The 23,349-nt window shown below is 49.3% G+C and overlaps 1 protein-coding gene across 1 annotated transcript in view; it reads right to left on the reverse strand.

Moving 5' to 3' along the window:
- Positions 1 to 23,349, reverse strand: part of LOC142246722 (uncharacterized) — a 294,524-nt gene that overhangs the window by 91,871 nt on the left and 179,304 nt on the right. The window contains exons 9-10 of the mRNA XM_075319777.1: positions 11,439 to 11,849; positions 10,755 to 11,123 (exon numbers count right to left, since the gene is read on the reverse strand). Of these exons, the coding sequence (XP_075175892.1) occupies positions 10,755 to 11,123; positions 11,439 to 11,849 (780 nt within the window). The remainder of the gene's footprint in view (positions 1 to 10,754; positions 11,124 to 11,438; positions 11,850 to 23,349) is intronic.

Consider the following 23,349-nt stretch of genomic DNA (forward strand, 5'->3'; position numbering starts at 1 on the left):
TCAGAGTGCAATGCGAGAATTTCTCGCATTGCACTCATCCGATTTTCACGCTCGTGTGAGCGTACCCTAATAGCTACTGTCCGTCTGGCTTCATGGACTCTGTGGACCTAACAAGTGGGGAAGTGGTGCTCGGCAATTGACGTGAAGACAGTCCCGCGATTGCAGGCCTTCAGCCTTTTGAACACGGCAGAAACACCGATGATGAAAAGACCTGCCGAGAGAACTACTGTCACTATTTTAACGGCCCTGGTGCTGTTACTTGGCAGCATCAGATCTTATAGTGGGCTTCTGATGACTTTTATATTGTGCTTTCATCTTTGTAATGTTTGTGTAATAAAGTGTACAAACTAGGAGATTGCAAAAAAGAGAATTTTGTTACTTACCGTAAATTCTTTTTCTTGTAGTTCCGTCATGGGAGACCCAGACCATGGGTGTATAGCTACTGCCTCCGGAGGACACACAAAGTACTACACTCAAAACGTGTAGCTCCTCCCTCCTAGCATATACACCCCCTGCTAGCCAGTCCTAGCCAGTTTAGTGCAAAAGCTGAAGGAGGACATCCACCCACAAGAAGAGACAGAGTAAAACCCGGAAGAACCGGAACCTCTGTCTACAACAACAACAGCCGGTGAAGACACACGGAACAAGAAACCTGCCAACAGGCAATAGGGAGGGTGCTGGGTCTCCCATGACGGAACTACAAGAAAAAGAATTTACGGTAAGTAACAAAATTCTCTTTTTCTTTAACGTTCCTATGGGAGACCCAGACCATGGGACGTTCTAAAGCAGTCCATGGGTGGGAATAAACAGACAACTGAGAAGCAGGCGAAACCTAACTTCACAAATGGGCGACAGACGCCTGAAAGATGCGTCTGCCCAAGCCCGCGTCTGCCAAAGCATGAGCATGCCTTGGGTAGTGCTTCGAAAAAGTATGCAGACTAATTCGAGCTGCAGTCTGACAGACCTACTGAGCCGTAGCCTGGTGCTTGAAAGCCCAAAAGGCACCGACAGGTCTGATCAAGTGTGCCCTGATCCCCGGCAGGGAAGGCACTAGAGTACACTTGTAGGCATCGGAAATGGCTGACCTAAGCCAACGAACCAGGGTCGGCTTAGATGCCGAGAGACCGCTACGCTGACTAGCGGTCAGCACCAGAGAGAGGTGCACCGCCTAATAACGGCGGTGCGAGACACATAGATCCGGAGCGCCCGCACCAGATCCAGGATATGCAACGCGTCCTCAAAGCGATGAACAGGAGCCGGACAAAAGGAAGGCAGGAAAATTGCCCCGGATAAGGTGGAAGCAGTAACCACCTTAGGGAAAAAAGTCCGGAGTCGGACGGAGACCACCTTGTCTTGATGCAAAAGACCAAAAAAGGGGGTGACTCCGAAGAGAGTGCAGCCAGAACTCTCTGGCGGGAAATTATGGCCACTAGAAAGACTACTTTCTGTGAAAGATGAAACAAAGAAAACTCCCTAAGAGGCACAAAGGGGGGTTTCCGGGAACCGTGAGGACCGGATTAAGGTCCCAGGGCTCCATAGGCCGCCGGAAAAGGCGGAATGATGTGAGATGCGCCCTTGAAGGAGCGCACCGGAGCCAGCCGGACGATACGCCGCTGGCACACAGTGACAGAGCCGAGACCTGTCCCTTAATGAGGGATAGTCCTAGCTGTAGACCGGACTATGGAAGGGACAGGAGGGTCGGCAAGGCCAAAAAGGTCAAAGGACACTTTGGAGCTCGAGTCATAGTGGAGATGACTTCAGGAAGGATACCAGAAGTCGACAAGATCCAGGACTCAAGAGCTACGCCGTCAATCTGAGAGTCCAGAATTCTGGCGGATAAAACGGACCTTTTGAGATAAGGTCTGGACGGTCCGGAAGATGCCATGGCAACCCAACGGACAGAAGGAGCAGGTCAGGGTACCAAGCCTGCCTGGGTCAGTCTGGAGAATGAGAATGACCCGATGGCCCTCTTTACTGATCTTGCGCAGGACTCTGGACAAGAGCTAGAGGGTGAAATATGTAAAAGAGACGAAACTGGGACCAAACATGAACCAGTGCGTCTGCCGCAAAACCTGAGGATCGTGGACCACGGTTGGACAGCTGAAATAGTCTGTCTCGCAGTTTTCACATCTAGGATGTGGGCTGCGGATACGGTGGACTAGGAGTCCCTCGTCCACTGAAGAATGCGTTGAGCCGCCAACATTGCCAGGCGGCTGAGTGTCCCGCCCTGGAAGTTGATGTAGGAAAACGCTGTCACGTTGTCCGACTGGACTCGAATGTGCCTAGCCGCCAACAGATGTGAAAGGCTTAGAGAGCTAGAAATACAGCTCTGATCTCCAGCACATTGATCCAGAGGGCTGATTCGGACAGAGTCCAAGCGCCCTGCGCTCCACGGTGGAGATATACTGCTCCCAAGGCGGATAGACTAGCATCCTGGTGAGGATCACCCGGGACGGGGCCAGGAAGGAGCGTCCCTGAGACAGAGTGGCCGAAGCCACCACTGAAACGAGCCCCTGGTCAGTGGCGAAGCCACCACCCCGTGGAAGGAAGAAGTTCGCTTGTACAGCGGAAAACATCCAGTCTCAGAGGACGCAGGAGAAACTGGGCAAGGAATCGCTTCCATTGACGCCACCATCTGACCAGCACCTGTATTCGGTGTCTGATAGAACGACGTCGACCGCCAGCGGAGGAACTACTGTTCGACTAAGAGCAGCTACACAAGTGCCGACAGAGTCTCGAATTGCGTCCCTGGGAACCTCTGGTTCGAAGTCAGAGTGGACTTGGACAGAATGACAAGCCACCCGAATTGGTTAGAGTGGCGAGAGTGAGCGAAGCACTCTGCTAAGAGTCTGCACTGGATGAAGCCCCGACAAGAAGACCGTCCAGGGCAAAAGATCACTGCTAATCCCTAGAGGTGCAGGACCCTAATCACAGCTGCCCCAATGAGAATACTCGAGGGGCCGTGGCTAACCCCAAGGGAAGAGCCACGAATTGGACCACTAAGATTGGAAAACGTAGCCAACGCTGGTGTGAAACTGCGATTGACACCTGCAGATAGGCATCTCTGATGCCGATGGCTGCTAGGGAATCTCCTTGGGTTCTTAATTGATCCGGTGACAAACACACGGAACAAGACCGAGACTCCATGTGAAAACGCCACACCTGATCATGCTTGAAAAGCTAAAGATCCAGGTCGGAAGGCACCGCCCTCTTCGGGGACTAGGAATAGAATTAAGCAGAAATCTCAGAACCGTTCCCAGTCGGGAACCGGTACAATTACTCCATTGGCCTGCAAGAAATGCCACGGCCTGTGAGAAGGCGGCGGCCTTGGAACCGGGGGGAGTTGACAGAAAAAATCTGTTTGGCGGGTGGATAGAATTCCATCCTGTAGCCATGGGAGATATAATCCCGCCCCCACTGAACGGAGACGTGTTAAAACCATACGTCGCCAAGTGGAGAGAGCCTGTCCACCGACCAAGGACGTTGTTGGCGTGGCTAGATAGCTCGGAGGAAGCTGACTCAGTGGCAGCATCTCCTGCGGTCTACTGAAGACGCAGCTTCGAGCGCCATTTGGGTCTATGAACCTTGGCCGAGCTAGAGGACGAGGCCGAGGGCTTAGAGAACGATCAGATGAGGAACGGAAACAACCGAAACCTCAACTGATTCCTGCCCTGGACAGGTTCCCTGGTTTAGGTTTGTGGCAAGGAAGAACTCTCCCCGCCAAGAGCTTCCTGAATTTCATCCAGTTGGTTCCGAAGAGACTGGTCCCACAAAAGGGACCCAGCAAGGAACTTCTATAGAGGCATCTGCCTTCCATTTCCGAAGCCACAGGAGCCTGCGGATAGCGTGAAAAGTAGCCAAGGCCACCGCCGTGCGGTGTCCAGCATGGCAGACATGGCATAGGATGAAAGGACTGAAGTCTGGAAGTTCAGGCAACCGTTTTGGCATAGAGTCCCTGTGAGGGAATGCATCTCCTCCAGAGAAGCAGAGAAGGCTACAAATAAACCGCACTGCTGTAAAGCTGAGGAGAACGAAGCTCCTGCCGCCCCCATACAGATTTGGCCAGAAGGACAACCGGGCGGACCGCAAAACTTTAAGTGAGGAGCCATCAGCCACTGACATAACGGTCCGGGATGAGCCACCTGAGGCGAATGAGCCCACTTCTTGACCACCATTGGTGGACAGGGAAAAAACAGTCCTCAGAATCACGCTTCATGGGAAGCGACTGTCAGAGCGGACCCTGGGCTTGGTCACAGTGGCCTGAAAACTGGAGTGGTTAAGGAACACACATTGTGTTCTCCTAGGCAAGGTAACTCCGGCGGATTGAGGTCCAGTACAAAATTAATGTACCGTGGGATCCTTATAGAGGTGCCGTCAGCCACTGATACAACTATCCGGGCTGAAAGTCTAGACACCGGAGGGACCACCCTTGGCGAATGAGCTCACTCCTTGACCACCTCTGATGGGAGGGGGAAACAGGCAGCAGAACCCCGCTTTTGGGGTCTGACAGGACAGGCTGTGGGCTTGGACATAGTGGGCTGAAAACTGGAGTGGATAAGGAACACACTCCTTGTCCTGTTAAAGGTATACTGATGCCTTTCTGCTAGCGGGGAATACTCCCCTGATACAGGCGGATGGAGGTCCAGTACAAGTATAATGGACGCAATCCAATCATTAGCATCTGCGTCACCTACGGACGGATCAATGGTACATAAAGAAGCGTCCGAGCCCCTGGTAGAGACATCCTCCTCGTCCAGTGAGTCAGCTCGTAATCAGAGCTGCGGGACGGGGAGGACAAGGGACCCTGCGTCTCCTGTCAGGAGGACGGGGTCTGAGACCAGAAGGAGAGTCCTTTGCTGAGCGAGCTGAGGGAATGCATCTCCTCTTAGCAGAAAACGCCCTGAGAAGGGGGCTGCATGCTCAGCAGATGCCGAGACAGCCGACCCCTGGAAATAGGATTCCAGCCAAACCAGGGGTCAGCCACCGAAGCCAGAGCAGCTGGGGGGACCACTAATGAGCCTCCAAGCTGAGGGGCCACAGTGGTTATGAGCTCGCAGTGGATAATAAAAACAGCCTGCAGCCTCGCTCTGTGAGACATGCTGGAGAGGTGGGGGCTCTGTCTAGAATGGCCCCCAGCATATATAAACAGATAAAATAAGCAGCTGCACAAACCGGAGGTTGTGGCTGCCAGATCGTTTAAACAGACATGTCTGTGCCCTCTAGCCCTCAGCCCAGGCCCCCACTTGTCACAACGTGGAATCTCTGTGCCTATGCAGGCACAGAGAACGCTGAGAAAATGGCGACCGTAGCGAGGAGAGGGGGCGGGGCCTGATCTGAGAGCGGCAAATGAGGTAGCCAGGGGAGGGAATCCTTCCTCAGTGAGGAGTGTCCCTTCCCTGTGCTGCGCAGCCGCTGGGCGGAGCCATCCTGTCTCTTTGCGTGACTGACAAGCAGAGGCAGTGGAAACCGAAACTAGGCCTCAGGCAAAGCCGGGGCCTAGAGTAAAACATGCGGCCGGCGTGCAGGCACCATCGGCGCGGTTCTCCAGTGAAAACTGGAGAACCGGCCGGAAACGTTAACACAAAACAGAAAACACACTCCCCCAATAAATAAATATAAAGGACCCCTGGAAAGACCACTTTCTGTGGTAATAACGCCTCATATACTTAGCTTGTGAGACGCAGGTTGCCAGGTCCCTGGGGGGTGATAGCTCCGTCCAGCAGGATCCTGAACAGGGCTGTGGATGGAGACCGGTCTCCTGCAAAGCAGTGAGAACCGTGTTGGCTCCCACTTCAACCCAGAGCCTCTCAGAGGATGTGAAGGAGCGCGGCTTGTGAAGGCTCCAGCCTTGTAAAGTCAACCTTAACAGCACCGCCGACAGAGTGGGGTGAGAAGGGACATGCCGGGAGTCCAGACTGGACCCGCTTTTCTTCCAAATCTTTGATCCAGAAGGAAAAATCAAAAATCAAAATCAGAGAATGCATGTGTGTGTGACCTCCTGAAACACAAAGCATTGAACTGGCTAGGACTGGCTAGCAGGGGGTGTATATGCTAGGAGGGAGGAGCTACACGTTTTGAGTGTAGTACTTTGTGTGTCCTCCGGAGGCAGTAGCTATACACCCATGGTCTGGGTCTCCCATAGGAACGTTAAAGAAAGCTTTGTTTGTTATTCTTTGACTAGTAAGGACTATGCATGCAGCATTCACTTCTGCACTGGCGCTATACAGATACACACATATATGTGCCACCCCCGTGCCATCAGCCGAGCTGCTCGGATCCAGGTTCTCAGTGGCTCGAGGGTCTCCGGACCCGGGGGTCGCGCGGCCGCTCAAATGAAGGGGGTATTTACAAGGGATTAAATAGTTTGCGATGCCACCCGTGGTGTGTGGTAATTAGGAGTACCACGTCTGCAGTTGGGAGTACCCGGGGATGATGGAATGGGGCAGCAAGGTGTTAGAACCCTCCATGGGTAGGGGGATGCCCCGGGACTCAGTGTGTGGGGATAAGGCCGTGGGATGCAGGGATCACTCTCGTACTCACTCAGTCAATTAAGCAGACACCGACAACCGAGTAAACCAAATCTCTGGACACTGCTGCCGCTGAGGGGAGCTAGTTCGGGCGGGTCTCGTCCCCAATGGTGCTGCCTGGTGATCTGTGACCTGCCTCCTGGCACTAAGTTTACTTCTCTGGTGGTCCCGGTAGTATGGAACTTGCCGACTCCTGCTTCCCACTGTGGCTAAGTATGGGAGCTTGCTCTCAGGGCTCACGCTTCGGATTTTCTGGACCGTTTTGAATGGAAAAGTCCTATCCCCCTCGTTGCGCTAGTGCCCCGATTTTGGAGCGGTTGAATCTTGAAGGCTCCGTTCTCCACAGGTAAATTATCGGGTTGCATGCATCTACTCCCTGACCTAGGGTCCACGTACCCCATCGTGGCTTGGTCCCAGCTCGATGATGGTGCAAGGCCGCCGGCTGTCCTGCTCGACAGACCCGAGCCCCTTGCCATGATCCTCTGCGACCGGGGGTCCAACTACTCTAGGCCCAGACCACCGTCTGCTACCTAGACAGTTTCCTTATGGGAGTCCCCGCTCCCGACCTCCTCAGAGTTCCTCACAGCTCGAGAGCTACTCTCTACTAACTAACAAACTACACTCCTCACCTCCCCTCCCTGACTCCCCCAGGTGGGCGACTCTATTACACTCAAGCCGTCCACTGGTGTGTCCGGTGGGTGTGGTGCAGGGTGTATCTAGGATTTGATTAGCTGATGTAAGCAACATCATTTGGTTAGGGACTCATAACCAAGAGGAAGGTGGATACTGCATGGGAGGGCAGATTGTGCAATACCCTGTGACGACCTCGGATGCGTTATGCCAATGACGCCCGACTCCCGCTCTCCTTACAGCAGGAGGCGAGTGTCATGCGACTGTGATCCGATTCTCTGCATTTCCTCGCATTGCACTCAGCCATATTTCACGCCAGTGTAACTCCAGCCATACACACATAAACATACGTATACTCCTATGTATACTCATACATCCATATACAGATATACATTCAGACACACAGATATACATACTCCGAGACACACAAAAAAGGAGCGGAGCCAGCACTGCTTATGAATGGCATGCAACAATGAAGAAATAAAAAGTGTAATATTCACAAATTCATTCCTACTGTAACAATTCAATGAGATTTTTTGCAAATGATTGATCAATAATTTGAGCCCCCCTGCCCCGTCACGTCAAATCTCTATAGGGGGGTCCCTAACTCTATATTATAAATTATTATTGTACCATAAGGTTACCCGAGACATGTCTGAACCGCTCCCATGCTGCCAGGACTGACAACCGTGAATAAAGGCAGCCCAGGTGCCAGTGTGTGTGGCAGAACCACACACACCAGCACAATGTCAGGACTGGCCCTCACAGTGCCAGACCAGCAAACATGGATGAGGGCGGAACAAGATTCAGGCAGGTGGTGTTTAAATAATGATGCCTGTGGAGCAGGAGGCGGTGGCTGTGTGTGAACAAGCACCAAACTGAATTTTGATGGCGACAAAAGGAATTTGCAAACCACACTGGGCGTGCACGGCATGGTGGCGGTCAACCACCTGACCAGTAAACACCAGTGGTGTTTTCATATGGTCCTGCTCATTATATGAGACCTTATGGTACAATAATAATTTAAAATATAGCGTTAGGGACCCCCCTATAGAGATTTGCCGTGACGGGGCAGGGGGGCTCAAATCATTGATCAATCATTTGCAAAAAATCTCTTTGAATTGTTACAGTAGGAATGAATTTGTGAATATTACACTTTTTATTTCTTCATTGTTGCATGCCATTCATAAGCAGTGCTGGTTCCCCTCCCTTTTTCCGAGACACACAAGTGTGCTTACATATTTATCCCCTTCACTAAACCAGCAGCACAACAGTAATCCTGTCTGCCCGGAGATGCTGTATTGATGATGAGCGACTTATTGAACGCAACAGCGTCTCCGGGCAGACGGCTACACGCGGGAGTGTAGGCGCATTGCTTAGCGGACGCAGTAGCATCCTCTATCTTACGCACGTTGACGTTCCAACTCTGCGGCGTGGTGAGCGGTGCTGGGGCGTTGTGGTCGGGTTCTACGTCGCAGATGCGTTTCAGCACGACAATATGGTGGCCAGGAGACGCTCTTCACCCTGGGGGGGGTGTGACTCAAGACTAATATGCATAAACTGAATCTAGCTTGTTAACTTTTACCATTTCCCTCCATATAAATCCCGACATTAGAAGAGGTCCTGGTGTGACGCCCTGGCCTATCAGGTCGTCACAGGGTATTGTAATATCCACCTCCTTCTTGGTTGTGGGTCCCCAACTAATGGTGTTGCCAATAGCAGTCAATCAAAGTCCTAGGTACACTCTGCACCATATCCACCAGACACACCAGTGGATGGCCCGAGTGGAATAGGGCCGCCCACTTGGGGTGTTGGTTAAGGGGAGGTCAGGAGTGTCAGGAGTAGGTGAATGAAGTGCAGGAAGTGAAGGAGAGAGGAGGTCAGGAGCCAGGCTCCTTGGAAGTACTAGGTGACAGACGGTGGTCTGGGCCTCATAGGAGCTGGACCCCTGATCGCAGGGGATCATGGCAAGGGGCATGGACCTATCGAGGAGGACAGCCAGCGGCCTTGCACCATCACCGGGCTGGGACCAGAGCACGATGGGATACGTGGACCCTAGGTCAGGGAGTAGCTTCAGGCAACCTGACAATTGACCCGACGAGAATGGAGCCTTCAAGATCCGCTCTCCACCCGCTCCAAAATCAGGGTACTAGCGCAACGAGGGGGATAGGACTTTACACAGAAAGGGTGCGGAAAATCCCAAGCGTGAACCCTGAGGATAAACTCCCACAGTTAGCCATACTGGGGAGCGGGAACCGGCTAGTTCCACACTACCGGGACCAACAGAGAAGTAACTTAGTGCCAGAAGGCAGGTCACGGATCACCAGGCAACACCAATGGGGATGGGACCCAAACTAGCTGCCCTCAGCAGCAGCAGTGCCCAGACCTTTTGTTTACCCAGTTGTCGGTGTCAGGTTTGTGGACTGAGTGAGTACAAAAGTGGCCCCTGCGCTCTCCACGCCACCTCCCAACACCATTACCGAGTCCCGGGGCATCCCCTCTACACGTGGAGGGTCCTAACACCTGGCTGCCCCATTCCATCGCTCCCGGGTACTCCCAACTGTAGCGGTGGTACTCCCAAATTACCACAAATCACGGGTGGCGTCACAAACTCTAACACACCCCCAGTAAATAACCCCCATTGTTCGAGAAGCTGCACGACTCCCGGGTCCGGAGACCCCTCGAGCCACCGCGGATCCGAGCAGCCCGGCTGCTAACGCGGGGGCGGCACACTGGCTTCACACCGTAGGATGCTGGCGGCACAGCGGAGACTGAATGAAGCTGTTGAGCATCATGGACTGTTGTTGGGAAGGTTTTTGGCGTCACTACCGCAGGGTGGCAACCACTATTTTTTTTTTTTAATGTTCCATGTTAATGTTATTTTTTGGCATTGTTATAAAAAAAGGTTTACAGTTTAAATCGGCTGTTGTGTAAGCTTCTTTAAAAAAAACCAAACAGACATAGAAACATGTGTCATCACTGTAGCACTCCAGCAATGTGCCCCCCCAGCAATATATGTGTACCCCAGTAATGCATGTGGCCACAGTGTGTGGAAATCAATGTAGCTGAAAGGTGGGCCCTAAGAGTCAATTACTATGGTGGGCTCCAAACTCCCCAGTCCAACCCTGCTCATACTCGTTATATCTATACATCTGTATAGATGCACCCAGCCCATTACACAACCTAGTAGGACTGCTTATAGCTATCTTAAGAATTTAGCCAACCATGCGTCAAGTGAGAAACAAAACATTTTATTATAAAAAAAATAAAATATATATATATATATATATATATAAAATAACAATTGAATAAAGAAATTAACCATAAATTAACATTTTAATAAATATACAGGAAAATTCAAAATAACTAGAGCTAAAACGTTACTACACATCATGATTGATAGTGGTTGCTCGAATTGGAATATCCTTGCCTGGGCGGAGAAACTAGCTGCGAAAGCAAGGATTGCGGCAAAAAGCAACACTCAGGGGTGGGGGGCACACACACGTTTTGCGGAGGCCCAATCCTCCGCACTGGTGTGCTATGATGTGTGTCTGGCATTTGTGGTCATGAATATTGTGAACATGGAGCACGGTCTACCCTACTACTCAGCGTTGTTGTTTCATCCAGGTTCCCGGCTGCTGCTTGAGTTAGCGTCTCAAGAATGATTCTTTTGGCATGGCTTCTTTGTGTGGCATCCAACTTCCGTAGTCGATCAGCAGTAAAGCTGGCAAAGAAGTCCATGCCGGCGTTGACCTGAATATGTAAAATGCGGTTTGCCAAACAGATTAACTCTTCCGATGACGATGCTGTGGCGACATTTCTTTTTCGTTGATTACTTAGCCGCTGTGGCTCTGGTAGAGTTGAGGGCGCATTGTCTTCAATTGCCTCCCCACTACCTTCCTCCACACTAACTTGATGGCTCGGGATGTCACCACTTGTTTGTGTCGAGAGAGCTTGGTGGCAGTGCTGTGGGAACACAAAACACAAAATTAAGGTTTAAGCTTAACCCATAAATGTTTCAAAAACATAAATCTGCACCCCATCACAGAAATGATACCCCATTAGATATATCATGCAATGGTAAAAAGGAGGTGGGTGGCACAAGTGCTACGAGATATTACATGACATTCAACGGTATGAGAACTGAGTGGGGCTAAACTAGCAAAGGAGTGTACTATACTGACCTTTTAATCAATCACTTTTTCAGACTACACAATTAATCAATGACATGTGCATACGAAGCTTCAATGCTGTTCACCGGGAAGCACAGAAGGTACTTACATCTCCATCAGGGGAATCAGACCGGATCTCTGGGTCTTGTTCTGTAGTCGGCCTGAATGAACACACTGATGCCCGTGGTAGCTCCTGGTTGCGGGTGAAGTCCAGTAATTCATAATACCACAGTGAGGGCACATAAACATCATCTGTGCCAGCACCAGACTTCTTCGACTTCTCAACCTTGTTGAGCTCTTTCTTATACACAGTACGGAGGGCCTGGATCTTTTTCCGAACCATGCTCTCATCCACCTTCTCACAGGGATCATGCTGCCTAAATAGGGCAATCAATTTCTCATACGCTTCCCTTTTTTTATTTCTATTACAGTAGTCAGGCGATATTACAAGCCAAAGGCAGGGCAGAGTCCGATACAACTCAATGACTTCACGAACAAACTCTTCACTATTGTAAGACATCTGAAATGAAGAAAAACGCAGTGAGCATACATGTAACTAACATTTTAACTACATGGCTACTGATGCTAGTATGTGGACAAAGACAGGCTCCAAGTACGGGCGTTTGCACATATAGAAGCATGCCCAAAATGTAGAACTGCAGACGAGAAAATACCCCCCGCCCATAAAATGGCTGCCCATGAAAAAGCCTACGTACACAGATAGTTTGCAAGTGTACAAGCTTGGCCACAAAGTAGAATAGAGTTATGATTGCATATAATTGATAGCTACAAATATATAATATATATAATCCTATAAAAAATATAATATTAAACTTATAACAAAAACCCGATAAAGATCCTAATTTGAGACCTCAAACGATGCCTACCTTCCAAAGTAAATGGTGTAAATCCACAAATAAGAACGCAGTAGTGACTCAAAAGGGGACGCGGAAGACAATCCAGAGATGCACACACCTAAACAACGGCATGGAATGGATGGAAGCCCTACTACGTTGCAATTATTTTATGACAAGGTCACCCAATCACAGAATGACAACTCAGCAGCGGCCACCCAGTCAGAGAATGACAACGCAACAGTGGTCAACAATTATATTCCGCGGATATCTACTTAGCTAAAATACAGATATATAATTAAACAAGCAAAATAACCACGTTCCCGTCTGCCCAGAGACGTTGTATTGATGATGAGTCACTTATTGAATGCAGCAGCGTCTCCGGCAGACAAAAAAAGATATACTTTGAAATTAAGGCACTTCCTTCGCGGTCGCATTAGCGTCCTTTAGGCTGCCGCACGTCCCTTACGTCTCTGATATCATGGGAAAGCTGGGTGCTGAAGACAAGATGGCTATCAGAACATACCCACAATCAGGGTTCGGTGCGCTGCGGTCTTTCCCTTGTGTTCTCCCTACGGAGGAGCATGCGATTCCGCAGCAAACAATTTTCATGCTGCGGTCTGGAAAGATGCATGGCAGGTCAGTGTTTGCTGCAGAAAAACAAGCACAGTGGGCACGGGATTTCTATAAATTCATCAACTATGCTTGTACTGTACACCGCAGCATTTTGGATGCAGCTGAATCATGCTACATCCAACATGCTGCAAACACTGATCGTGGGCATGCAGCTTTATAGGGGATTTCCCAGATAGATGGCAGCATCGGTGGATTCATTTTAGTAATCTTTTCCATGTGAAGATACTGGATAACATTTTGCTTCCTCAAATAAAGGCCCCGTCACACTAAGCAACATCGCTAGCAACATCGCTGCTAACGAACAACTTTTGTGACGTAGCAGCGATGTTGCTAGTGATGTCGCTGTGTGTGACATCCAGCAACAACCTGGCCCCTGCTGTGAGGTCGTTGGTTGTTGCTGAATGTCCTGGGCCATTTTTTAGTTGTTGCTGTCCCGCTGTGAAGCACAGATCGCTGTGTGTGACAGTGACAGAGCAACAACTGAATGTGCAGGCAGCAGGAGCCGGCTTCTGCGGAGGCTGGTAACCACAGTAAACATCGGGTAACCAAGACGCCCTGTCCTTGGTTACCCGATATTTACCTTTGTTACCAGCCTCCGCCGCTCTCACTGTCAGTGCCGGCTCCTGCTCTGTGCACATGTAGCTGCAGCACACATCGGGTAATTAACCCCATGTGTGCTGTAACTAGGAGAGCAAGGAGCCAGCGCTAAGCGGTGTGCGATGCTCCCTGCTCTGTGCACATTTAGCTGCAGCACACATCAGGTAATTAACCCGATGTGTGCTGTAACTAGGAGAGCAGGGAGCCAGCGCTCAGTGTGCGATGCTCCCTGCTCTCTGCACGTGTAGCTGCGTGCGCTGGTAACCAAGGTAAATATCGGGTTGGTTACCCGATATTTACCTTAGTTACCAAGCGCAGCATCTTCCACGCGGCGCTGGGGGCTGGTCACTGGTTGCTGGTGAGCTCACCAGCAACTCGTGTAGCGACGCTCCAGCGATCCCTGCCAGGTCAGGTTGCTGGTGGGATCGCTGGAGCGTCGCAGTGTGACATCTCACCAGCAACCTCCTAGCAACTTACCAGCGATCCCTATCGTTGTTGGGATCGCTGGTAAGTTGTTTAGTGTGACTGGACCTTAAGGTGGACACACCATGTGATTAAAAATAACAAGAACAACAGGGGTTCCTGGCATAGTCACAGTCCTCACAACATTGGTGGCTATATAGGGTAGCCTGATATAGGTATAATTGAAATTAATAATACATCCAGATAACGTATATGAATACTAGAAATATATAATGTGGGAACACTATCATTACGACTGGAAATAAATACCAATTTATCTTATAGAGAAAATATACAGAATTCTATATATATATATATATATATATACAGTACAAACCAAAAGTTTGGACACACCTCATTCAAAGAGTTTTCTTTATTTTCATGACTCTGAAAATTGTAGATTCACATTGAAGCCATCAAAACTATGAATTAACACATGTGGAATGAAATACTTAACAAACAAGTGTGAAACAACTGAAAATGTGTTATATTCTAGGTTCTTCAAAGTAGCCACCTTTTGCTTTGATTACTGCTTTATTTATTATTTATTATTATTTATTATTATAGCGCCATTTATTCCATGGCGCTTTACAAGTGAAAGGGTATACGTACAACAATCATTAACAGTACATAACAGACTGGTACAGGAGGAGAGAGGACCCTGCCCCCGAGGAGGAGAGAGGACCCTGCCCGCGAGGGCTCACAGTCTACAGGGAATGGGTGATGGTACGATAGGTGAGGACAGAGCTGGTTGCGCAGTGGTCTACTGGACTGAGGGCTATTGTAGGTTGTAGGCTTGTTGGAAGAGGTGGGTCTTGAGGTTCCTCTTGAAGCTTTCCACGGTAGGGGAGAGTCTGATGTGTTGAGGTAGAGCGTTCCAGAGTATGGGGGATGCACGGGAGAAATCTTGTACGCGATTGTGGGAAGAGGAGATAAGGGAGGAGCAGAGAAGGAGATCTTGTGAGGATCTGAGGTTGCGTGTAGGTAGGTACCGGGAGACTAGGTCACAGATGTAGGGAGGAGACAGGTTGTGCATGGCTTTGTATGTCATGGTTAGTGTTTTGAACTGGAGTCGTTGGGTGATGGAAAGCCAGTGAAGGGATTGGCAGAGTGGCGAGGCTGGGGAGTAGCGAGGGGAGAGGTGGATTAAGTGGTCCGCAGAGTTTAGGATAGATTGGAGGGGTGCAAGAGTGTTGGAAGGGAGGCCAGAGAGCAGGAGGTTGCAGAAGTCGAGGCGGGAGATGATGAGGACATGCACTAATGTTTTTGCTGATTCTTGGTTAAGGAAAGCACGGATCCGGGAGATGTTTTAGAGTTGTAATCGGCATGAGGTGAAGAGGGCTTGGATGTGTGGCTTGAAGGATAGAGCAGAGTCGAGGGTCACTCCAAGGCAACGAGCTTGTGAGACTGGGGAGAGTAAGCAATCATCGAGTTTGATGGAAAGGCTTGTTGGAGGAGATGAGTGAGGAGGAGGAAAGACAATGAACTCTGTTTTGTCCATGTTAAGTTTTAGGAATCGCGCAGAGAAGAAGGATGAAATAGCAGACAGACATTGTGGGATTCTGGTTAGTAGAGAGGTAATGTCAGGTCCAGAGAGGTAGATCTGTGTGTCATCGGCATAGAGATGATACTGGAAGCCGTAGGACTCTATGAGCTGTTCCAGGCCGAAGGTGTAGATGGAGAACAGCAGGGGTCCAAGAACTGAGCCTTGGGGGACACCGACAGATAGGGGGCGAAATGAGGAAGTGGTGTGAGAATGGGAGACGCTGAAAGTTCGGTCCGTTAGGTATGAGGAGATCCAAGATAGGGCCGAGGCTGTGATGCCCAGAGATGAGAGAATCTGTAGTAGGAGGGAATGGTCTACTGTGTCGAAGGCAGAGGACAGGTCCAGGAGGAGGAGGATAGAGTAGTGTCGCTTGGCTTTGGCAGTTAGTAGGTCGTTAGTGACTTTAGTTAGGGCAGTTTCAGTGGAATGATGCGGTCGGAAGCCAGATTGTAGCTGGTCAAAGAGAGAGCAGGAGGAGAGGTATGAGTACAGTTCAAGATGGACATGCTGTTCTAGTAGTTTTGAGGCATAGGGGAGAAGGGATATGGGGCGATAGTTTGACACAGAGGATGGGTCAAGGGAGGGCTTTTTGAGGATGGGTGTGATTGAGGCATGTTTAAAGCATGAAGGGAATACACCAGTTGTTAGTGATAGGTTGAAGAGATGGGTTAGGGCTGGGATGAGGACTGCGGTGATGTTGAGGATGAGGTGTGATGGGAGCGGGTCCAGTGCACAGGTTGTTAGATGTGATCTTGAGAGTAGAGTGGAAAGATTGTTTTCTGTCATGGAGGAGAAGCTGGATTTGGAGGAAGAAGGCTGAGTAGCTATGATGAGGGGCTGTGGTGATTGTGGGCCAAAGCTTGCTCTGATGTTGTCAACCTTCTGCTTGAAGAAAGAGGCAAAGTCTTCAGCTGAGAGGAGAGGAGAGGGAGGTGGTGCTGGAGGACGGAGGAGAGAATTAAAAGTGTTGAATAGCTGTTTAAGGTTGTGAGAGAGAGAGGATATGAGGGATGAGAAGTAGGTTTGTTTTGCAGCAGTGAGTGTGGACTTGAAAGTGGTGAGGGACTCTTTATATGCAATGAAGTGCTCAGTGGAATGAGACCTCTTCCATCTGCGCTCAGCAATTCTGGACGCCCGTCTTAGTTCTTTAGTCTGACTGGTGTGCCAGGGTTGCCTGTTGATTGTGTGGGTTTTGGTGTGTGTGAGGGGGGCGGCTGATTCGAGAGCTGCAGAGATTGTAGTGTTGTATAAAGTTGCAGCAGCATCTGCATCGTGTAGAAATGCAATGTCTGTGAGAGGGAGAAGGGACTGAGAAAGGGCGTGTAAATCAATGTGTTTTATATTTTTGCGAGGGTGTGAAAGTTTGTTGAGGGGGGGTTGCGTAGTTGGAGAAGAAAGGGAAGAGAATGTGAGTAGGTTGTGGTCAGACAGGGGGAGAGGTGAGTTAGAGAGGTTAGATAGGGAACAGAGGCGAGTGAAGATGAGGTCCAGCGTGTGGCCATCTTTGTGAGTAGCTGCAGAAGACCATTGGGTGAGGCCGAAGGAGGCAGTGAGTGTTAGAAGTTTGGAGACAGATGAGTGGGAAGTGTCAATGGGGATATTGAAATCGCCCATGATGATGGTGGGGATGTCGTTGGAAAGGAAGTGTAGTAGCCAGGTGGTGAAATGATCAAAAAAGGCAGTGGCTGGCCCTGGAGGGTGGTAAATGACAGCCAGTTGAAGGTTGGAGAGGGCGTAGATGCGAACGGAGTGCACCTCAAAAGATGGGAGAGTAACCGAGGGTGGTAGTGGAATTGGTGTAAAGGAGCATTGGTCGGACAGGAGCAAACCAACTCCTCCACCATGCTTGTTACTGGGGCGGGTGGTGTGAGAGAGTTGGAGACCGCCATAAGAAAGTGCAGCAGGAGAGGCAGTGTTAGAGGGGGTGAGCCAGGTTTCAGTGATGGCGAGGAAAGAGAGTTTTTTAGTGATGAAAAGATCATGAATGTAGGATAGTTTGTTGCAGACAGAGCGAGCGTTCCATAGAGCTCCTGTTAGTGGGACTGGGGGTGCGGGGGTCGTGTGAATGTGTATGAGGTTTGAGAGGGTGCGGAAATTTGTGTTAGGTTGTGGATGTGGGTTTGAAGTGACAATAGGGATGTGGTCAGGAGGACCAGGATTTGGAGCGATATTCCCAGCAGTGAGGAGAAGCAGTGAGAGTGTGAGTAGGTGGGAGCAGGAGAGGCCATGAGGTGGCCGTGAGTGTCTGGAGACACTGGGTATAAGGCCCCTTTCACACGTCAGTGATTCTGGTACGTTTGTGCTTTTTTTTAAACGTACCAGAATCACTGACATACGCAGACCCATTATAATGAATGGGTCTGCTCACACGTCAGTGATTTTTCAATGCACGTGTCTCCGTGCAGCGTACCCGCGTGTGCGTGATTGCTGCACGGAGACATGTCCATTTTTTTCTGGCATCACTGATGTTCCACGGACCACGCAGTGGTGTGGTCCGTGAAACACGTGCCAGAAAAAAACGTGCATTTAAAATAATAAACATTTTAACTCACCCGGCGTCCAGCGATGTCCTCTGCAGCCCGTTCTCCCTGCTGCTTCTAAGCCGGCTGATTACTGTCGCGCATATTCATTATGCGCGACACAGCCGACCCGGAAGCAGCTGCTGCGGGGGTCACCGCCGGCCGGATGCTGCACCGCGGGAGGATTCAGCTCCACGGAGAGCGGGAGCGGGCACAGGTGAGTTGATTTCTAAGTGCAATCACGGGCCACGGATAACTGAGCCCGGATTGCACTTAGACAACCCACGTGTGGCGTGATTCACGGCACACGCAGGGACATGTGCGTGTTTTACACGCCAGTGAAAAAGTCACTGTTTTTCACTGACGTGTGAAACGGGCCTTATATTGAGGAAAATGTCTGAGGGGAAGGTGAGATGGGTGGGGAGGATAGAAGGAGAGATGAAAAGTTCATTACTTGGTTTAGGGATCAGAGGGGGCAGTAGAAAGTGAAGTATTATAGAGGTGAAAGTTAATAGACACATGAACATTGTTTACATTGACTATGTGGTCAAATACCTTCCGGTCACTTCCGGCCCAATTCTGGCCTAATTCAATGCATGATACTTATATGGTGCATACTTGTATTGGTGAAGACAAAGTCTTTGGGCAGACTTTGAGCTGTCCCAGTATATACACATACAAGTGCATTCAGCTGTAAAGGGGTGGGGTGCAACAAGAACCCCTTGATCACTTAATCAAAGAAGCCAGATACAGCATCACATAGGCAAAATAAACAAAGGTCATAAAAGGAAGGTGGGGAACATGGGGGGGGGAGGTCACAGATGCTGGAGCATGCCAGGGAGATATTGAAGCAAAGAGGGAACAGGTCAGATATATTGGAAAAGCAGGATGAAGGAATTGACATACCATGTATTAAAACACACAGCAGACCGGATGGGATAGCAGGTCAGTTCATGGAAAAGCAGGATGAAGGAATTGACATACTTGTATTGGTGCACACTCTTAGCATTCTCTTGATGAGCTTCAAGAGGTAGTCACCGGAAATGGTTCTCACTTCACAAGTGTGCCCTGTCAGGTTAAATAAGTGAGATTTATTGCCTTATAAATGGGGTTGGGTCCATCAGTTGTGTTGTGCAGAAGTCTGGTGGATACACAGCTGATAGTCCTACTGACTGTTAGAATTTTTGTATTATGGCAACAAAAAAGCAGCTAAGTAAAGAAAAACGAGTGGCCATCATTAGTTTAAGAAATGAAGTTCAGTCAGTCCGAATACTTTGATCGGCAGCGATGTCGCAGCGTGTAAAGTACCCCTAAGTGCTTACTTTGATGATGTGAAGAGCTCGGGGCTGTGACTCGCACGCCATAAACCCTTAGTGGTCGACCACGAGTGTCTTAGTCATTAGGCAAGTAAACTTGAAGGCGTGAGAACTCTTCCCCCACTGTATTTGTCTGTAGAGAATGAACAGGTCGATTTGGTGCAAGGTCATTCCTCAATCGACAACAGGGCAAGTGTTTTGCAAATGCCCAGGCTGCCCACATTGATAACATCTCCTCTGCGTCATACTCCTTCCAGTGTGCATTCTGGAGAAGGCAGTAGGAGTACCTGGTGACAAAGGCCGGAGCCCATACACTCCAACAGGGGTATCTATGGTGCATGGGTTAGCAGTACACTCTGGTGGAGATGGTTGTACTTCTTGCTCAGGCGGGATGGACTGCACAAGATGCACCGGACGAGGTGGAGGTGCGTGGGAGTCCCAAGACCTTGCGGGACATCTGGATTGCAGGTGCCCAGGTTGCCCGCACCAATAACATCTCCTCTCTATAATTCCTCCAGGGTGTGGTCGGAACTGTTGGGGCCCAGAATTGTGAGCCGTGGTTGTCATCGGTCTGCAGCTGCATGAAGGGGCAAATATAACTGGAGAGGGTCGGGGAGCAGAAGCAGGATGTGGCTTATTGTCCAGAAGCCCCCTCCATTGCGGACGGATAGTAAGGGCTTCATCAGCCAGGGCTGTAGCTCGATCCAATGTGCACAGCGTGCGCTCTCTGACCCATTCCCGTATTTCTGAGGGACATTTGGAAAGAAATTTGTTCTATAAGAAATACCTTTATAACGTCTTCCACAGTGAAAGCATCTTCCACTTCCACCATCTCCGACATGTCTGGGACATCTTATGGGCATACATCCTAAATGATCCCCCCATGGTGCATGGGAGTTCTCAGAACTGTGCCCTATGTGAGTCTGGGGTGATGGCATGGTAATCCAGGATAGTCCGCTTTACAATGTTGTAATCTCGGTTCTGCTGTGAGTCAATGGTGCGATAAGCCTCTGCCAGGCTTCCGTTCAGGAGCCCCACTAACAAACTGTCATGTAAAACTCTCAAAGGGTCCTCACCCCCCTCTTTTCTGCCATCAGCCACAGATCATCATGACGATTATCTGATCGGCCTGAAAGTTTAGGTATTTATGACTTTGGGTGATAGTAGAGCTAAGCCAAGGGATGCAGAGAAAGACAATCCTTTGTGCTGTTGTAGGGAAAAATCCCTAAAACAGTTTTTAAGCGCTACGTTAATGCTAGAAAAATGAAAAACGTATTGCCAAAATCCCTGTGGAGTGCTGAACCCAGCGCACCATTTAGCTTGACGGGGAGATCGCCGGTATCACGACAAATTAATATTGCTAGTAAAATTGTGCTAGATGTGTTGTGTTTGGTATCTATGTAAATGTAAAATCGATATATAAAATACGACGCTAATATCTTTCACCTGTGTGGCCCAGGGGCAAAGATATGTGAAAAGCTAGAATTTAGGAACCTTTGGGACAATCTCGGCACAGCCCACAAGAGACTGTAAAATGAGGTCACAGAGAAGGGGGGTTACCTAAGGCATAATAGCGACTATCTCCTTTCTGGGGGGGTCAGTCAATACTGGCGGGCATTAGTAAGGGTGATGCTGACCGATTATAACATCTTCTTCTCTTGGAGTCCCTCCCTCCGTAAATTCAGACATCACTTCTATGGCACGAGTTTAGTAAGTTTCACGTTTATACCTTTTTATTTCTATGTAACTGTCTATACTGCATTCGTATTGTTCCCTTTTGTAAATTCTTGTATATATTTTTAAACACTGCCTATTTTCGGATTAAATATATAAAATTTAATACTTTCTTTCCTCATGCTTTATATACGAATCCAAAATCAAGAAGGGCCTTATGCTATCTGAAACGGGTCCCCAGCTATCCCGAAAAGCTGGGTGGTGGCAGCGTAATTGTTATTGCATAGAATTATTGGAGTGCTATTATTAAGCTTACCGAGGTATATATATATATTGCATTAACGGGAATCGGTGATATATACATTTACCCTTGCTGTGAGACCTCCAATATTTGGCATTATCAGCTCAGCAGCCTCATTTTATGCATTGTCCTGCAGCACCAAAAGTGGCCTGCAGACAAGGGGGCGCTAGAGGGTAGTCATGTTTGACAAATCAGCGAACAGCTGCGGGATTTCTGAGTGACTCCCCCGGCTGTTCATCACACAAACGCATCCAGCCAGAGTGCGGCACTTCCATCACAGCACACTGCTGCTCAAAGTCCTTGGAAAACCCTTCCGCATTTCCGGAAGTCTCATCAAATGGCTTGAAGTCCGCTCGGGTGATCCGTACATGCTCCCAGATCGCTGGGTTTACACTCCAACTCACATTACCCCCTCTGTCGGACTCCATTGCTTCTTATCTCCTGTGTTTGGCGAGCAGCCTCCTGCTTATACTCCTGAGATACACCTGGGCCCAGAGCCACCATCTCGTCTTCAAACCACACCACCCACTGGCTTTTTGGGGCAGAGATCCCCGTCCTCAGTGTTTGCCCGTCAGACATCTGGGAGGAAGTGGACTGGCTCTCACCCACAAGTAGATCAATTAAATAGAACCAAACATCAGGATTTTCATATATATGGTAGTGCCAGTACTGCACTGGCTTTATCAGGTACATTTTCTACATACCAATAGTGGGCAGCTCGGATATTTAGGCTTTGAAATCCAAGTTTGTGAAGTTGAAATATTCATCAGATTTTTGACTGACAGTTGCACCTCTGCAGATAATATCCAGGCGGGTTATGCACATGGATTCCAGCCCCCCTTCCTGCCGCCTGTTCCTCCCTCTCTCTGACTCTATGAAAATTTTTCTATTTAGTAACCTGGCGTCGGATTTGGCACCTGCGCATAGCGCTTATCTCCGGCACCATGTTTCTGAAACCTGCATTACCAAGTCATTATACTCTCGTGCCTTAGAGGGCAGCGCATGCGCTCTCGCTTCTTCAGATGTAGTTGTGACCGCGCGCGCTCCCGCGGTCACAACAGGACTGGAGAACAACTGATCTTATCGATTTACTGCTGTGCTGGCCCGATGTCCTGGGGCGTAACGATATCGTCTGCTGCGGCTAATCGGTAAGATCAGCTGTTCTCCAGTCCTGTTGTGACCGCGAGCGCTCCCGTGGTCACAACTAGATCTGAAGAAGCGAGGGCGTATGCGCCGCCCTCTAAGGCACAAGAGTATAATGATTTGGTAATGCGGGCTTCAGAAACATGGCGCCGGAGATAAGCGCTATGCGCAGGCACCAACACCGACGCCAGGTTACTGAATAGAAAAATTTGCATAGAGCCAGAGAGAGGGAGAAAAAGGCGGCGGGGGGGGGCAGGAATCCATATGCATAACCCGCCCGGATATTATCAGCAGAGGTGCAACTGTCCGTCAAAAAACTGATGAATTTTTAAACTTCACAAGCTTGGATTTCAAAGCCTAAACATCCGAGCTGCCCACTAATGGTATGTAGAGAATGTGCCGGATAGTGCTAGTACTGCACTGGCTTTACCTTACAGTATATACAAAAATCCTGATGTTTGGTTCCCTTTAAAGCTTCTTTAGACTGGATGCGGTCCAGTTTCTGTACTCACTCTGTGTGTGGATCTCCATTAAAAACAACCGCTACTCAAAATATAATGTATGCAAAGTGTGCACAGTACCAACATTCCAACCTGTACTATTGAAAAGTGTGCACACTTTGCATACATTATATTTTGAGTAGAGGTTGTTTTTATGCTGTTTTTCATTGCTATATAGGTTTTTGGTTGGTCCCCATCTTGCAGTGCACTTAAATGTTTATTTTTCCATCTGTCCTGATTTTTGGCGATTGGTGGCTGTTCACACATTGCCATCTAGCCCTGTCCACAGGCTATATATTCCAAGCAGCATGTGCTTGGGCATCTCCTGCCCACAACCATGAATTAGTCATGGAGACGGGTCTGAAAAGCACCAGGTATGTGCTGTGCAGTCCTATTTTTGCATTTGTGAGGCCGCATGGCACACTTTAAATAAAAATATTTTAGTGTAGGACTGCCCCAGGAGATTTGCCGT

Source organism: Anomaloglossus baeobatrachus, chromosome 7 (assembly GCF_048569485.1).
Source record: "Anomaloglossus baeobatrachus isolate aAnoBae1 chromosome 7, aAnoBae1.hap1, whole genome shotgun sequence".
NCBI lineage: Eukaryota > Metazoa > Chordata > Amphibia > Anura > Aromobatidae > Anomaloglossus > Anomaloglossus baeobatrachus.